At 40.2% G+C, this 17,037-nt stretch overlaps 1 protein-coding gene across 2 annotated transcripts in view; it reads right to left on the bottom strand.

Annotated features, from left to right (window-relative positions):
- Nucleotides 1-17,037, bottom strand: part of ANKFN1 (ankyrin repeat and fibronectin type III domain containing 1) — a 107,089-nt gene that overhangs the window by 29,506 nt on the left and 60,546 nt on the right. For both annotated transcript variants that reach the window (XM_038157499.1, XM_038157500.1), the window contains 3 exons: nucleotides 4,762-4,859; nucleotides 4,074-4,164; nucleotides 702-809 (listed from right to left, as the gene is read on the bottom strand). In XM_038157499.1, the coding sequence (XP_038013427.1) occupies nucleotides 702-809; nucleotides 4,074-4,164; nucleotides 4,762-4,859 (297 nt within the window). The remainder of the gene's footprint in view (nucleotides 1-701; nucleotides 810-4,073; nucleotides 4,165-4,761; nucleotides 4,860-17,037) is intronic.

Genomic DNA, 17,037 nt, shown 5'->3' with positions numbered 1-17,037 from the left:
TTCCCTTTGCAATGAGGCATTATTCCAGTTAGAAGTTTATTTTAAGAAAATAAATAGTACTTTTCAACAACCCATATAGAACAGGAGTTTTTATATAGGCTCTAAAAAGAATGCCAAGATGTTGCCTTGGCTCTTGAGCTATTAAAGGCACAGTCTGTTTCTCATGAATGAAGATTGGCTGAGATTTGAACTCTCTTCTAGTTTTGATCCATTCTGTTTTGAAATGTAGCAATCTTATCCTCCCATTGCATTGTGCAAGTATTTTTCATTATGAATTGGCATGCCATCCACTTAGTGTCTTCCATTTGGAGGCAGCCAATTCCTCCCTTTTGATCCAAACCAGTTGTTAACTGTCTAAAGTATTTCTTTATATGAAAAAATAAAAAAGCCTTCCTTGAAACATTTTAGTGGAATCCTGTGTGAAACTAATTTGTGGGGAAAACCAAATCAATAGGTGTGTAGGTATGGAGAAAGACTGTGCCTGTGTGTGTGTGCGCATTGCAGCCTTCAGACGTTTTCATCCAACTAATTTCAAGGGTTAAGAGCGAGATAGCGTGCTAAAGTGATTCCAGATGGGCCAATTGTAATATCTTTCTTTTCCTGATGAATGAGAAGGTATGACCTAGTTAGAAAACTGCTAAAAATTACAGGCACCACTGAGGCTTCAGACCGTGCCCCACCAGGCAGCCACTCCTCCTTACCTCTGCAGTTATAGTGCTGGTGAGCTGCTCGGACCTGCTGAAGGAGGCATTCCAGGACCTCCGTGTGTCCCCTGTGCCGAGGCTCTCTTCCACTGCAGTCTTTCCAGTCTATTGAACAAAGGAAATAAACAGAAATGATACACAAAGGTGCAGGAGAGGGTCTAAAAATATATTCTTGCCTCTGGTACTTCTCGGCTCAAGAGGAGTTTTACATCTCGGCAGGCAAGAGTCGTTTCTAAGTCTGTTGTTACTGGTATACTGAGGTTTCTTTGCCTTGTGCCAGCTGGGTGATTAATCATAATGATTACTAACAAAGAGCTCACAAGCAGCTCTGAGAAGCTCCTGTAGTGACTGACTTGACCATGGCTGTTTCTCTCCATGAATGGACTCTGATGCTGCAGTAAGGGCTGCTCTCAGCCTGTCCTGGCACTCAGCCCCTCACCAAGGTCACACAATGCTCCTTCTGCCATTCCTGCCGACACCAGGAGGCTCCACAACTCACCTACAGTTCTACAAAGCAGAGAATGAACATCTTCCTACTCCCCCAAGCTTGCCCTGTAGCCAGAGAAGCATGCTTGGAGTAAAATCACTTCTGGAGATCTGCTCCCAGCAGAGGCCTGAACAAATGCTGGCAGTTCCTGCCCTGGAGCCAGAGGCTGCTCAGCACTGCACTCCTGAGGCAAAAACCTGCTGCGTTTGTCCCACACACATTCAACTTCCAACAGACTTTGTTTTCACTTACTTGCTGCTAATGAGAATCTCAGTCTTCATTTTAAAAAATAAACTCATCACAAATAGGAAGAAATGGTGTGTATCAGAAAGGAGCTCTTTAATTCCAGACTTGGCTATTTTCACACTTTGATTATAATGAGAAAAGCTCATTGCACCCATTTCCTGGCCCAAAGGAATGGTGGATCAAGGTATTAAGAGATCTGTCTGCACAGAAGACATGCTCCCATCTTGCTGGCTCAGAGCTGTGTACGTACTCATAGCCACTAGCAGTTTGCTCACTCACTAAATATACAGATCCAGTTTCTAGTGCAAGTTTGGAGACAAGCATTCCTTCCAATGGGCTCACTATGCCAGGGATATAAATACATGTTTATTTACATTTAGTGTAGCAGCCAGAGTAAGCCCCATGAAAGGCTGGAAAGAGAAGACATTTGGTATCCTGATAGCCTGTGGGCAGTGTGACAGCCGCAGAGGGGCTGTCCTGTGTGCTCTGTGCTACTGCAGACATCAGGGCCAGCTGCATTTACTGCTGTGTGTGGGGAAAATGTCCTTAGAGCTCCTGTGAGCAGCCAGGAGGGACCCAGCTGGAACTCACCAGTCTCAAAGTGCTTTGGTGATATCAGACTGGTAGAGTTTCAAAAAACCTTGTGATTTCTCTGTCCCAGTGGTTTCCAAACTTTTTGAACTTCCAGATTGCTGACTACCTTAAAAATGACACAGAAACCAGACCAGCTTCCATCATTGTCCATCACTCACCTGATAATGAATAAACCTAGAAATATTTATGTCTACTGGGATTTCACAGAGGAGCTGCACAGTGCTGGCCACCTAATTACAGGCTGCTGCTGTGTGTGGGGGAAGTGGCAAGTGTTCCCTGTCATCACACACAGACACATCTCCAAGAGTGTCACCAGCCTTTGATGCTGTGGCATTGGACTGGATCAGCATCCGGCCCTGAAGGTTTCCTTTCCCCTGCATTGTCTTATGGCTACTGATACAGACAACTTTGTAGAGCATTAATGTATGGTTTAAATTTTAGCTCAGGGTCATGTTTTGTTATGCAGCACTGGTGTAATGTCAGCTTGCTGCCTCCTTGCCAAGCACAAATCTTCTGCTTTTCAGTGGTGAAGGCAGTCATGGGAATAGGGAAGTTCTGCCCCCAGTAACTGCAATGGTAAATAACATCTTGTCTCTCTAATGTGAGTATTACTTAATGAAAAGATTTGCATTTAGGCTCTGCTGGTCTTACTGTAAAGCTTAAGGATGTGGCCCTAAACCCAGCAATTACAGAACTTTCTCTACTCTTAGCACCCTGAGATACTGTACAAGGGGAATGAACAGAATTCTCTCCATGGCTTTTGTGCTGGTCCACTGAAATCTGCAGGAAGATTTCCTTCACACCCCAAAACTTTGGAACTGGCACATAATATCAGATTTTAGAGGGTTAATAGCAGGAGACTATAAAAAGGGAATAGAATGCAATATGCTGAAAGCAAAATTCATATCATACAAAGCTGCAGTCTTAAATACCACCTGTCTTGCCAGGAGTGCTCCTTCTTTGGGGATATTTGACTGTACTGTGAAAGAATCTGTCCCCCAGCTGATGTAAATTTTGGGTTTCTGGGGCCAAGTCCTGTGTAGTTACACCTGGCTATAGTCAAGGTAATTGCACATCACCAAGTTATTCAGTTATCCACAGTAGTTTTTTTCCCATGATTGTAGCCCATTTTTGTTCTCAAGCAGAATATTTCTTTAGCCTAATTCTGGTATTGTTCTGGAGGAAACACAAGAAAAAAAAATGAAGCAAAATGGGACAATGGTAATGCAAAAGCCTTATTTATCCAATCCTCTCCATGATGACTACTAAAAGTAGGTACAACTTGTTATATTTTTTCACATTAGCATGCAAGGTTATTAAATTGCTACATTAGACTAATAAAAACTAGTGTTAATGCAATAAAAAGAGAAGTCCCACTTTACTGCATTAATCAATACAAGGGGAGCTGTAATACACTGAGCCAGTTTGGCAGGGAACAGTAAGTCTGGAAAAGCAACTAACAATGCAATGTAATTATAATAGATTAAAAATTACAAATGACAACTCATAGCCCTAATGAAGTCTGACAAGACCTGACAGAGATTGGAAAGGGAACATTTTCTTTTTGACATTTCTGCAACATTTACAGGTGACATCCTACCACCGTGTGTGTCCACACTGGAGTATTTTATGTACAGGATGCTGTAAGAGTGGTTCAGTGAATGGGATCTGTAATGTTACAAGGTGGAGCAAAAAACTACATGAGATACTTGTGTTTTGCTTCTAGCAGCTCAGAATCAGGTTTTGATCTATTAATGTACCTAAAAATGAAGTTCCATATGTCAGAACTCTCCTAAGAGAAATGAAGATAAAAATATTTCGAATTTTTTAAAGTATTAATGACTAGAAAACAGTTTTCTGTCAAAGGAATGGAGAAGAGTAAAAGCTGAGACATAAATATACATAAATTATTATTTTGCTTAATTTTTGGGGGTTGGAAAGAATTGAGTTTTATTATTTATTTCACTCCTAGACGGCGTGACAATTACATAGTGAACTTCAACATCACTAAGCAAACTGGAGGCCAGACCAACCCAACCTACTTGAAGGAGAAGCATATTCAGGAGTAGATTTGCATGGAGGTCCCCATCCTCTCATGTTGTATGCTGAGACACGGACATAATATCTCTGGCCCTGCAAATGGAAACAACTGGAGTCAAAACTATCACTGGATTCAAAATTTTGGCTGTAACAACTGCAAAGCAGTGCCTCACAAAGATTTTTTTTCAGCTTAAATAGCTTTAATAATTTAAATGCACCATGATCAATTGAAACATACTACAAAGATTTGAGGACAAGGTTTGAGACCCAATTCTGTTTGGTCTAAATAGATATACAAAGACAAATAACAAAAATGAGAATGACTGCCATCAGCATGTGCATTTCTGGAAGAAGGAGAAGAGAAAGGGCTGTTATTTGAGGTATTGGTCATCAGAGTCAGGTCTGGATTTCTCAAGAGCCTTTGATCTGCACTGATTATCCCACGATCCAGAAAACAGCAGCTTTTGCTCCAGTCTTTCCCAATTTCTCCTGAGAATGATAACTCAAAAACTGGTTCTATTCCTTTGTGACTTTTGGATCATGGCTACCAGACATATCATGCTCAATCATTGGAACATGTTGCTACAAGAAAGGCTCTGCAGTGATTTCCAAGAGGTGATGATGCAAATTCCCTTTGTATCACTGTGGGGACTAGGCCATGAAGGTCTAAATGAGTCCTCTGGAACTCACCGTCCTGAGACCTGTGATGGAGCACCTCAAAGAGTGAAGATTATCCATAATTATTTCACCAGCCAAAGGAGAAAAGTCTTCTGAAGGGCTCCATTCCACTAGAAACAAATAGCAGGAGAAAATCAAGTCAGGTACCAGTCCAAGCAAAGAGGCCAAAGGACTTGAATCACTCACAGGTTAACTTTCCTCCTAGCAGTTTGCCAGTCCATGTGGGTTCTAAAAGTCATGTGTAACAGTAATGTATAGCAAATACACAGTGATTAAATTATATCTCTGTGTATGGGAGATAAAACCAAAATATTGTTCAAAAGCTTTTCAGGAAAGAATGCTTAAAACCAGACTGCAATACAAATTACATTGAGTCACCATTGCCCTAATGTAAGCAATTTCCTTTTAAAGACAGAGAAGCAGTGGAAAAGAGAAGGTGAAGGAATTGGACCTGTTAATGCAATTTGGCAGCTTATACATCCTAACCAACAAAAAACATTGGATTTGCAATGACTTGCATTGGATTTGCACAGGTGGGCATGGGCAGAGTCCTTTTGGCTCCTCAGGCCCACAAACTACCCTTGGCTAATTAGGATAGAAGTATTCTCCTTGGACCAGTCACTCACTGGAGCCTTCTGGTTGGTTTCAGAGTTTCTGCCTCTCCTGGCCAGGCCTGCTGCTGGTCTGGTCACTGCAATTACAGAGCTCTACCAGGACCTGGTAAGCTGAATCCACCTTCAGAGGGATTTGAATGCTGCTGGGCTGACAGACACCTCCCATCTTTCCTTCAGCCCAAATTGTGATGGACACCTTCACCGAAGTGCTCCTGTCACCCCGTTCCTGCTGAGTTCAGGGGCTGTGGAATCAGCAGTCCTGCTGCCCATACTTTTCCTCAGTACTTGAAAAAATTATTGTGCACATAAAACAGTATTGAGCAGACCAAGAAACACCACTGGATGATTTTGAAAAAAGAATATGTGCAAGTGAGGAACAGATGGCTGCAGGCAGGAAACCAGCCTTTTTTCTTAAATTATTCCTTATTAATGAGAGGTGCCATCCTGGTTAAACCTGGAGTCATACGTCTGGGATTTAGTGACCTGTACCTTCAGATTCAAACTTCCAGGAAAACCTATCAAAACCATAGTGAAATTATTCTACAGTAGAAACTGGGAAATCTCATGAATTTCCTGGATTTACACCAAAGAATTCAATATAAAGCTTTCCTTTATTTCCTAAAATCTATTCACAAAATAGTTTTTAGACACTTCATTTGTATATTCATTAGTATTGGAGTTGATAATTTAGAATAGATCAGAGGATGTAGGTATTCTAATTTCAACATATGGAATTTTCATCTTCTGGCCGTGTCATACTGGTATTTTCAGGCTAAAAGAAAACGGCTTCAGAGAATTTCTTGTTCAGCATATATGACATTTAACTGCCAACACATTTTTCTGAAAAAGCCAAATATCAATAGCACAACTCATTTTTCTCTTCTCCCCTAATCGCTCCTTTTCTATGATTGCACTTTGTTTCTATGATTGCACAGCATGCTCTGCAACATTTTTGTGTTTGCTGCAATGAAAAGAAGATTGGTTTTTTTTAATATTCTCACTGAATTTTTTCACCGTTTATTTTTCTAGTTTTCCACGGGTTTTAAATACCTAATTACTGCCACCCTTAGTGGAAGCTATCTCTGCACATTAGTAGGAAAATGTAGAGACTGTTGCACTACCGTATTGTAGGGTTTTGTTGACAGTTTAATTATAGGAATACTTAAAAGCAACATTGAACTTGATGGCTTGTCAGAGTTTCCATTGTAAACCGTGATTTTCAAGGTTTCTAACTCCACTCATATTAAATCACTGCAGACAGTGTGCACATGCTGCAGACTTAGACATGTTTTCTGTTTTCCAGAAGGAGAAACTCTGTTCAAACTGCTGAATGTATTGTCAATAGGCTCGCAGTCAGTTCAGACACCATTTTTCTTTTCAAGGATTTATGTCAAGCAAGATAGCATCACTCAGGACAGATTCTGCCAGCAAATCCTGCCTTCGTTGGAATCCCGTGGTGTGTCCCAGTGTCCTGCTCCAAGAGAGGGGCAGTGCTTGGGTCACACTTCGAGCAGCACAAAGCAAAAGCCAAGGATGAGAGAAGTAGCTTTAAGCAGCTTTTGATCTTCCCAAATTTTTAATTGTTCCATGGACTGGAGGCTGCCCAGACGTAACCTGGTACTTTGAGAGGCGTATTTAAATTTGGATAGCTTACACAAACAAACATTGCAGTCCTGTCCTTGATGTGGGTCCCCTTCCACTTGCACTTGGCATTTAGAGGAGTGCTCCCAACATTTAGAGATGTTGGCACACTGTCTGAAGAGGAGTTAATGCCTTCATCTGAGCAGGATTGCAATCCTACCTGTCTACAGGCCTGTGACCAGCAGGAACACCACAATACTGGTGTTGTGACTAGCAACAGCATGGCAGCTTGTTCTCAGAAATAATAAAAAACTGCTGAGTTCAGGGAGAGACACTGAGTTTCCAAGGGGAGAATGGGCTGACATGATCCTCAAAGCCATCTCAGGAGCAGCAGGGAAGTTTGAGAGGTTTAATGATAGTAAATCACAGGGCTTTGCTCTGATCTCCCAAGGCAAGCTGCTGCCCCAGCTCGTGCCAGTGAGCCCCTGAGTGCTGGGTGACACAGGGACGTGCCAGCCCCTCGAGGAACAACAGCTGCCTTGGGAGAATGTCCCAGAGTCCCAGTGCTCGTCCTGCCATGAGGTGCTGAGGTGCACCCTGGATGCCCCGTGTCTCCCCACCATCCCATCCTTCACTGGCTGCCAGGCTGAGGCTCAGCTGTGCCTCTCCTTATCCAGCCAGCAGTGCCAGCATTTTGCTTTCTTTTTAGCTTAGCCAGTGGTGGCTGAGCCCCATGGAATTGAAACACATGAATATGACATTAGCCTGTGCATCAGGTTATGGTTATCATGGTTGAGAACCCTCCTTTTAAAGGATATTTACCTAACAAGATGGTGTTACTCAAAACTTAATTTGCAAATATATTTATTTTAAAACCTCACTTTTGGAAAAAAATCCATCCCCCAGATTCAATAAAAATTTCCATAACTGAAAAATAAATATTTTTTCAACAGCTGTGTTGGAATAGTGCCTTGTTTTTCCCCTCATTTCAAAGTATATTTGTCATAAAGAAACTAATAAGAACTTTCAGTATTTTCTTGCTTACTTGTAATTTTAACAAACTTTTTTCCTCCCATGATTTTACTGACTCAAGTGAGAAGATGACATGATAGAGCTTTAAAGAAATGCAAATCAATGGAAATAATTTATCACTTAGGTTTATACCTCCTGCTCTGCATTGCCAGTTTTCAGCTCTCAACTGTAATGGTCATCTAAAAATAATACATAATATTCTGCTATACTGATTCATTGGGCTAGAAACCTCCTAGGAGGACATGTTTTTCCTATTTTATAGAAGTGAAAATGAAGTTTTCCTATTTTATAGAAGTGAAAATAAAGTAAGGAGGGGTAGAGCATCTTTTTTATTCAAAAGGCCCCAAAACAAGTGCAAAATCCATGTCTCAGGCCAGTGTTGCTCCCACTGCCTGGCCTTGTGGGATGTCTGCAGCTGTTCCTGGTGCCAGTACAAAGCCACTCACTCACGGTCCTACCCTGGTGAAGGATCAGAACCTAAAAATTATCTAATTTTGCATGAGCAACCCATCATGAAGATTTAGCTAAATCTTTGCCTCCTTTGTGAGGGAGATAGTGCTAGGAGAGAGCAAACAGAAATTACTAGCCATTTGTGCCACACTGAAGTCCTTGGGACTTTAAGAAAGAACAAAAAGCTGCCTTACCTCAGCATGTAAATGCTGAATTATAAGCATGCTCAAGTATAGAAAGCTGAGGATGAAGAGGGTTCTTTATAAGAGCCCAGGAACAGGAGCTGGTCTTGTAGACTGCACCAACTGTGCTGTAAAGGACCTGAAAGCTGTTGGGTGAATTAAGGATGGAGCATGTTCCAGTCCTGTTCTGAACACCCCAAAGGGCTGCTTTGTTGTGAACGCTGAATGTCTTTGCTGTTGCGGCTTTCCATCTGACACTTCATGTTATGTCAGAGCAGGGCTTTTTTGTGTGTTTAATATATTGGTGACTATGTGTTTTAATGAAGGTGCCCTGTATTCCAGAGCTAGCAAATGCACGATGTGTTGCTGCGGTCGCCAAGATAAGTAGTAATTTTTAAATAAACAGCAGTATAAACAGTTACATAAAACTCATGTAAATTGCTGGCACATAATTTTAGACTGGCTTAAGTTATGTAACTTACTTGTGGCCAAGTTTTTTTTTTCCTGGTTTTTTTTTTTTTAATACTCAATTCCCGCACTTTAAAATAAAGGGAGAAGTTTATTTTCACCTGTTTCTTTTCCACTCACAATCCTTCTGTTATATTGAGCATGCCTTTCACAGCTTCTCAGAGAGACAGGCAGACAGATAAAGGGCAAAGGGAAGACATAAAACACCTCCTGACCCTATTGTAGATTCATTCAGGAAAGCACCTTCTCCTGAGTCAAGTAAATAGCCTGAGCCACAGTAGAATTTGTTTCTTGCCTTGACATTTGTTTTTCTTGCACTTATATTATTGAACTGCTGAGTAGATTAATTAGATTGAGGGACAGGAGTTCTGTTGCTGCTTGTTGGGATCTGCAGAGTAGTGTATGGAACTGGAATTCTGGATTTTATTCCTGCATTTGCCACTGACTTGCTGAGTGACCTTGGGCAGTGCATTCTGTCACTCAAGCTTTTAAGGCAGGCTTGAGCACCAAAGGTTCTGTCTCCTTCCCCTCCTCCCATGTCCAGGGCCTGGGCTGATGATGGTCTTATGTTTCCAAGGGCCTCCAAACAAATAATTGTGTTATTTATTAGCTTCCTTTGAAATAGAAAACAGAGAGCACCACCAGAAACCACTTCATGGCATCTATTTCTGCTTGATGATTTAAAAAAAAAAAAAAAATTATTTACTCTCAAAATGTCTTAGCAGCTGTATTTAAGGACACTAAACTCTCCCATTCATATGAATAATATCAGGATGAAAGACCCTAAACAAATATTTATCAAACAAGTGAAGAGACCTGAACATTAGTGAAAAGCAGGAATCTGTTGGTGTAGAGACCAGCTCTTATGGAGATCATTGTTTGCAGTATTTGGTCAGCTCCTCCTTGCTGTTTTCAACTGTTGTCTCCAGCCTGATTTAGGAAAGGAACCCAATTTTTTCAGATTTTCAGTTCAGGCTGTGTTCACACCTCTCTCATGTTTGGAAATCCTCCAAGAAATGATAGGAGAAAGACAAGTCATACTAGCTGTAGCGGCTACTGACAGCATAATGCTTCCATTAGGGAAAAACAAATGTTTGGCACTGAGCAGTTTGTGCAAACAGAGAAGTTAAAACACAGTCATGGCCTGGGACTTGGATTTCTAGGTACAGCTTAATTCAAAACCTGAGTACCAAACTTTTCTAAATACTAGTGTTCATTATTTTGGATCTTATCTATCATTTATTTCTGTAAATTTAACCAAGGCTCTTTGTACTGGGCTAGTACAAAGAAAAGCATCAGTAAAGCTGAAGAGGAATGAAAAAAGATGCAAACAAACAGCTCTGTGCCCACCTGAGGCAAACAAAGCACTGCTGTGGCATGGTGGGAAAGAGCTGCAGGGGGATTTAAAGGCCTCTCACTAGAACAAGACAGAACAGTGCAAGACAGTACCAAAAAAAAGCATATCTAGACTATTACTAGAGAGCACATTTTCATTTGGAACTTCCATGGCTATAAATCTTCACATTACTCATTTCAGAGATTTTTTTCTTTTAATAATCAAATACTTTATTTGCAGTAAATCGTCTTCCCAACAGCTCTGGGCTCCTTTGCGTTTTACGCCTGCTAAGAACAACCAATGATGTTAAATAACCTTTCTTGTGGCCCTGTTTCTGGATGTTCCTTTGACCCAGGCCAGAATACTCTATTTTATGTCTTGACATTTATGGGAACCATTATGACAGCAGGCTGAGTGCCAAAGACACATCTTTGCTTGATCATGGTTTCATGACTAGTTCATCTTAAAGCAAATCTGCATTATATAAATGATTTATAAGATACTATTTTTACTGAATTTTAATAAAATTCTCACCAAGAGAATATATTAAAAAAAAAGATCTTTTTTCTCAAGTATTTGATTAGCATTTTCTAAATCCCAGCAATTCTCTATCTGTTTGCAATAAGGCCAGCTATCCCAGTACAAGAAGGAAATTTTTTCCTCCGTTAGTGAAAATGACATTTCCTACTAACATTTTATAAATAACTAAGAAAATGTGCCATGTGGGTGCACATGCAGCCTTCCAATGTGGGCCAATGGTTAGAAAGCTACAATGGATTATAATAACAGCCAAGATTTGTTTCTCAGCCCTGAAATTACAAACATACCCCACTGTGGCCGTGGAAGGAGAAGTGGGAGAAAGCATGTGTTAGAACTGTGAGAGTGGATTGAAGAATAAATGGGGTTCTTATGCAGAGGCTTCACATCCTAGAAGATCTTGGCTTGGATTCTGCAAGCTTCCCCTCCCAGTGGGAGCGTTGCTCTCTGGTGCTCTGTGCAGCCAGAGCTGTGGGGAAGCTCCCGTGCCCGAGGACCAATCGTCAGCGCAAAGCACATGTGGGCAGGCTCAGCTTCGGCCCATAACATGACATTAAAATCTAATTAATAATCAGCAGCTGGGAAAATGCACACAAAAAAGTAATCTATCACAATGTAGGAGGCAAAGTAGAGCACTGCACAGTGTGGGGAACAAAGGAAGGAAATACTCAGAGGCTAATTCAAGGAATCTGTTTCATGGGATTCCACTCCTTTTCCTCTAGTTCCTCTGTGATATGAAGAGGGACTTTGCTGCATAGATGTTGATTAAACATATTTAAGGCCTTTATTTCTTTCTAAAACAATCCCTACAGTAACTTAAAGAGCTTTCACCTTCCCTAGAAATGCAGACAGGTGTGGCAGGCAAACCAGTCTTGATTTGGGGAGATTTTACTTATTTAATTTCTTGTCAATTAACACAATTTTCTGATAATTCATTCAAAGTGAGAAGAAAGTAAATATAATTAGAAAAACATCTAAGTGAACACCTTCCCACCATCTTTAGATTGAATGAATTTGATACACTTGTCCTCCCCTTCTCCTACTGTCAGCTTCCCTTCTCTCTGTTGTGGCTTTCACTCGTTGCTGGCTTTTCCACCACACTGAGACATAGCCAGGCCAGCTATGAGCAGCACACGGCTTCTCCTGACCTCCTCCCACTCCTTCAGTTGCCCTTGGTTACTGGAAACTGCCATCCATGCCCATGTCTCTGCTCAGGAGTGAGCCAAGTGGGTGCTCAGGTATGAACTGACTGAGCTCAGGCGTGGGTTAAGAAGGAGCTCATGGGGTGTTCATTGTGGGGTGGAGCCAGCTGGGTGTTCATTAGTAAATTAACTGGGTGCTCGTGCACAAACTGATAGGGTGTTCATGCCTAAACTGACTGGGCACTCATGCATGAAAGCAGGAAACCTTGCAGTTTATGCCCAATGCACAAGGTAGGAGCTTGCATCAGATCCCAGGACCTGATTCCAAATTTACAGACGGGCATCAGTTCTGGGTGTCAGATCTGATTACTAGAACAGGATCAGGCTTTGGCTGGGGAGGCAAATAAGACCCAGACCTTTGAAGCTTGTCAATGGTCCAAGAAAGTCCATGATGGGCCAGAGAAGACTTAAGATGAAGCTATGAGCAGGGAAACTTTGCCAGAAACCCTTTGAAGACATTCTAGTTTTGTTTAAGTCTTCAGTGAGTCTTCATTCCCAAATCCATTTATCAAAATATCTGCTAAATCATTGACCCCCTTCAAGACAGAAGCTGAAGGTCTTGAGTCCCAGTCCTGCCACTGACTCACTGACTACAAGGAATTCACCTCTTCTCTGACATATCTATGAAATGGAAGCTGTAACAGCCACATACAAACAATTAAAAAAAACCCCTAAAACTCAATAATTCTGGTAAGTCAAAGCAAATGTAAAAGGCAAAGCAAATGTAAAAGGCAAAGCAGTGTCTAAAATTCAACAACATCATGATACGAGCCTTTTTCCTCAGAAATGAAGGCAGACACAGACAAAAGTAGAGACTGTATGTCTGGGTTTTCTCACAGCTATTCATCCTGAGCTGCTGTTCAAAATCCTTATAAAACACAAAGCAGGAGGAAAGAATGATTCAGCTGAGTAACTGGTGTTTGATTAGCTACATTAATTAATTACACTATCTCTTAATATGTGATTCATGTTCAAAGGTGATTTTAAATACATAACAAATTTAAATAATAGAAGGTCTTAAATCTTATTTAAAGTCCAGCACATACTACAGACATTGACAGGAACTAGAAATAGAAAGGTTTGTTTTAACTTTTATACATTTCTGTACTGGCTAGGTATAAAAATAGAAGTCAAATTGCACAGTCCTGTTAGCTACCAAAATGTAATGTGCAAATAAAGTGCCTGGGAGACCTAATAAAATACCATAAATGAACTACTGTAAAAAAATATCAGACCACACCTATTCAGCAGGATAAATTCAAATGTCTTACAAAGAAATGTATTCTCTTTTCTTTTTATGGAGCAAGAACTGTTTTGAAAAAGAGAGAATGAATTTCAAAATATACAAAGAAACTTTGAATAATAAGTGGAAAGGGTTCAAGACCAAGTGCAGAATGCTGCTCAATTCCACTATGGACTGGACCAGAATCAAGCAGTAACACAGCATCTACTTTAGACAGACAGGGGTATTATTATTAAATCACTTTGTTTTCATAAGACTCGCTTCCACAAGCATTCATTTCCATAACCAAGGTTCTTCTAGAAGTCAAAGAAAGCACAGGCTTGCTGCTTTCCACTTTGACACTGCTATGGGAGCAGGTAGTTGCCATCAAAGTGGAGAAAGATATATATAGATCTGGATATAGAGATATAGAGATATAGCAATATATCTGTATATTTAGGTCTTTGAGGATCACTGCAGGGAGCCTGCCATAGAACAAATCCAAACCTGGTCAAACATGGAAGGTCAACTTTTGATAAACATATCAAACACATAATTTAAAAATATGGTATCTGCTGTTTGCATGTGTTCATGGGGACAAGCAGAAGCCCACACAAAATGATGAGATTATTTGGTTGTGAAAGGATTACCCTCAAGAATAAAACATGCAGAATCACACAAAATTTATAGATCACTCTTGTAAAGCCTTGGAGGTTTTTCACACTGAAATCTTTAATGTAAATTTTCCATTGACTTGGTGAGAAGCCAGCTGTGAATCCCAGATCCAGGTTTCTTTGGAGCTCTAGGGCAGGTCTCACACAGGCCCAGGCTGCTCATTCCTGAGCACAGGTGCTCACCCTGAGTGCAAAGGCAGCTGCCCCCATCCTTTACTGCGACTCCTAGTGACAACAGTAAATTGTAGTGGTCTGTTCTGGACTGCAACTGACCCTTTTCAGCAGCCGTGTGACTGCAACATTCTGGGGCTACTGCATATCCAGCCAGGACTGAAAGAGTGACTCAAAGACAGTTATTCTCATTAAAAAAACCAACCAAACAAACAAAAAAACAAAACAAAAACCCACCCCAAAACAAACAAAAAACAAACAAACAAACAAACAAACAAACCCCAACAAAACCCAAAAAACCCCCAAAAAACCAGAAAACCCCAAACAAAACCCAAAAAAACCCCAAAAAATTAAAAAAATCTGAAATGGATCACAAAGTGCCTTGGAAGAAAGGAGGCAGGGAATGACCTTTTCTCAAAATTTCAAAATTTAAGCAAAACATGACTCCTTCTTTCCTGATCTAAGCCAATCTGTTTTGTTTTGTTTTGTTTTGTGTTTTAAAGAGCTACACTGAGTGAAAATAAAAATCTTCTCTCCATACAAAAGAAATCCTGGAAGGCAGCTGGGAAGTTCTAACAAACACGAAATACTCTGCTAAAAGACCAAACTAAACAAAAAGGTAACAAGGGCTAAAGTAGCCCAAAGAGCTCAGCATGACTATCTGGAAAATAACTTGGCATTCACAGCTACAACCAAACAGAGTAGATTAGCTTTGTTTGCTACATCAAACATGTCTTTCTTCCTCTCTCTTCAAACATAAATAGTTCCAGGCTCTAAAATAAATTAGCTCAACTTGGGTTATACAAGCTGTTTCATTTTTTTTCTTCAAAAGAGTATATAGATGTTTGTTTAAAAATTGTAAATAAAATATAAACAGAGATTTTTCATTGCATGGTGATCCTTTCCAGTAGGTAGTGATCAGCACTATGTCCATTTTTCTTCCTTATCCTATACTTTGGTATCACAGCATTATTATGATTACTTCTCAAGGGAAATGGATGAAAAAAATCATGCAGTAAGAAGAGGTTTATCTGTACTTATTAACTGTAAAAGCAAAATAATAATCAGGTTTTAAATCCATAGAAATTAAATCTGACAAAATTACTTAACATTACTTTAATTTTTTCTTTGAAAAATCCTTTCTTCTTTATGTGTATGTGTTGTGTGGAACATGCAAACCCAAAAAACCTTAGCAGTGAAAGACAATAGTTCTTAAAGCCCAGCAAGCACTTGATGCTCATCTCTAGGGGGATGTTCCTGGGAGCTGAGTGCTGTCTGAGTGCTGATTATGCTGCTGTGGGGTGTTTTTCATTGAGATTGTTGCAGTGCTGCAGCTCTGGGATAACAAAACATCCTGCAGTACCAGTGTGGTGGTGTAAACAGAAAGCTCTCCTTGGCTTCAAACTGTGGCAAGATGTTTTGTATGTTAAGTGGAACGTTTTGATTGTGTTTTCAAAGATGTAAAACTAAAGCAGGTCCTAAGTACTTCCATGGTGGGATGTGAAGTTTGGCTCTAGGGCACAATTAGCCAAGGGCAGGGTTTTTTCCCTCAATATTACAGTGATGCTTCACATCCTTCCTAAAACTGGCTGGGGTGAGGTGTCTCTGGCTTGGAGTCTTTCTTAGCATGGAGCAGATTATGACTTTTATTATTGATTTATGCCATGCCTGTCTGGTTCCAGCCTCAAAACACTTTACTAAGTTACAATATACTTAGGAATCATTTCACGTCAGCCACCACCACGCTGCAGCCTTCTCCAGAGGGAAACTGAAGGGAGCCATTAGGATGGTGCCTGCAACATTAAACAACAATCCAGGAGAGGAAGTAAAGAATGCTCTGGCTCCTTAAAGCAATGGCTGAACAGAATGCAGGCACTGAGCTGCCATCCAGCTGGGACACCAAAGTCAATACCCATTCACCGTGTGTGGTTAAAATTAAATCTCCTAATGAAGTGAGATGGTTTTAGTGGTTAGAGAGTGAGTGCAAAGTATTATTCTCTTGTATGATTATTTGTAAGTTATACAGCTAACAAGGGAAAAGATCACACACAGGAAAACAGCAGACAGTTAGATAATGCTCCAAGCCCAGTTTCTAAGACATATGGGCAAATAAAGCTTTGGGAAAAAAAAAATTAAAACAGGAAAAAATAAAAGAAAAGAGAAAGATGACGCAGGATAAATTGAATTGGCATTTTTTCCCTGTTTTTAGGGAACTAAACTAAGCCAAACAAAGAAAAGAACATTATTTGTTTCTGTTAATGAGTAGGTATTCCCTAAACACTGGTGCAAATGCTCCTGATTTTTAATTTGCTTAGAAAAAGAAATGGTAAAGTATTGAGGGGGAGAAAACCCCATATTAACAGCCTTTTTTTTTTTTTTTTTTTTTTTTCCCGTTCCTGAATTAGCAGAATGCTTTGGTGGTTTTCTGGACAGAAGGTTTATATATCTGACTAAAAAGATCCTCACACTTTGTTATCAAGCTCTCCTTTCAGGGCTAGTAATTGCTAGCTGGTTCTAATCATTCTTACAAGTGATCATTTGAAAGGTTCATTTTATGACCCCTCAAAGTAGCACAAAGAATCTCACTCCATAATGTAATAAACAATTCTACAACCAGTGCTTAATTAATTCCTGAAAGTCACCAAAAGGAGCTATTAATGATCTTTCTTTTTATCTAACCATAAATATACAAGTCTCATGGGACAAAGGATTTAAAAAGAATATTCTGGCAAGACTAACTGTCAACTTCATAAAGCATAAAATGATCATGAGTGTGGGTAATTCAAAATACAGGGCAGTGCTACCTGGTCTGATCAGAA

This window comes from Motacilla alba, chromosome 18, assembly GCF_015832195.1.
Source record: "Motacilla alba alba isolate MOTALB_02 chromosome 18, Motacilla_alba_V1.0_pri, whole genome shotgun sequence".
Classification (NCBI taxonomy): domain Eukaryota; kingdom Metazoa; phylum Chordata; class Aves; order Passeriformes; family Motacillidae; genus Motacilla; species Motacilla alba.
Note: the sequence above shows the minus strand (reverse complement) of the source record. Positions and strands in the feature narration are given on the sequence as shown.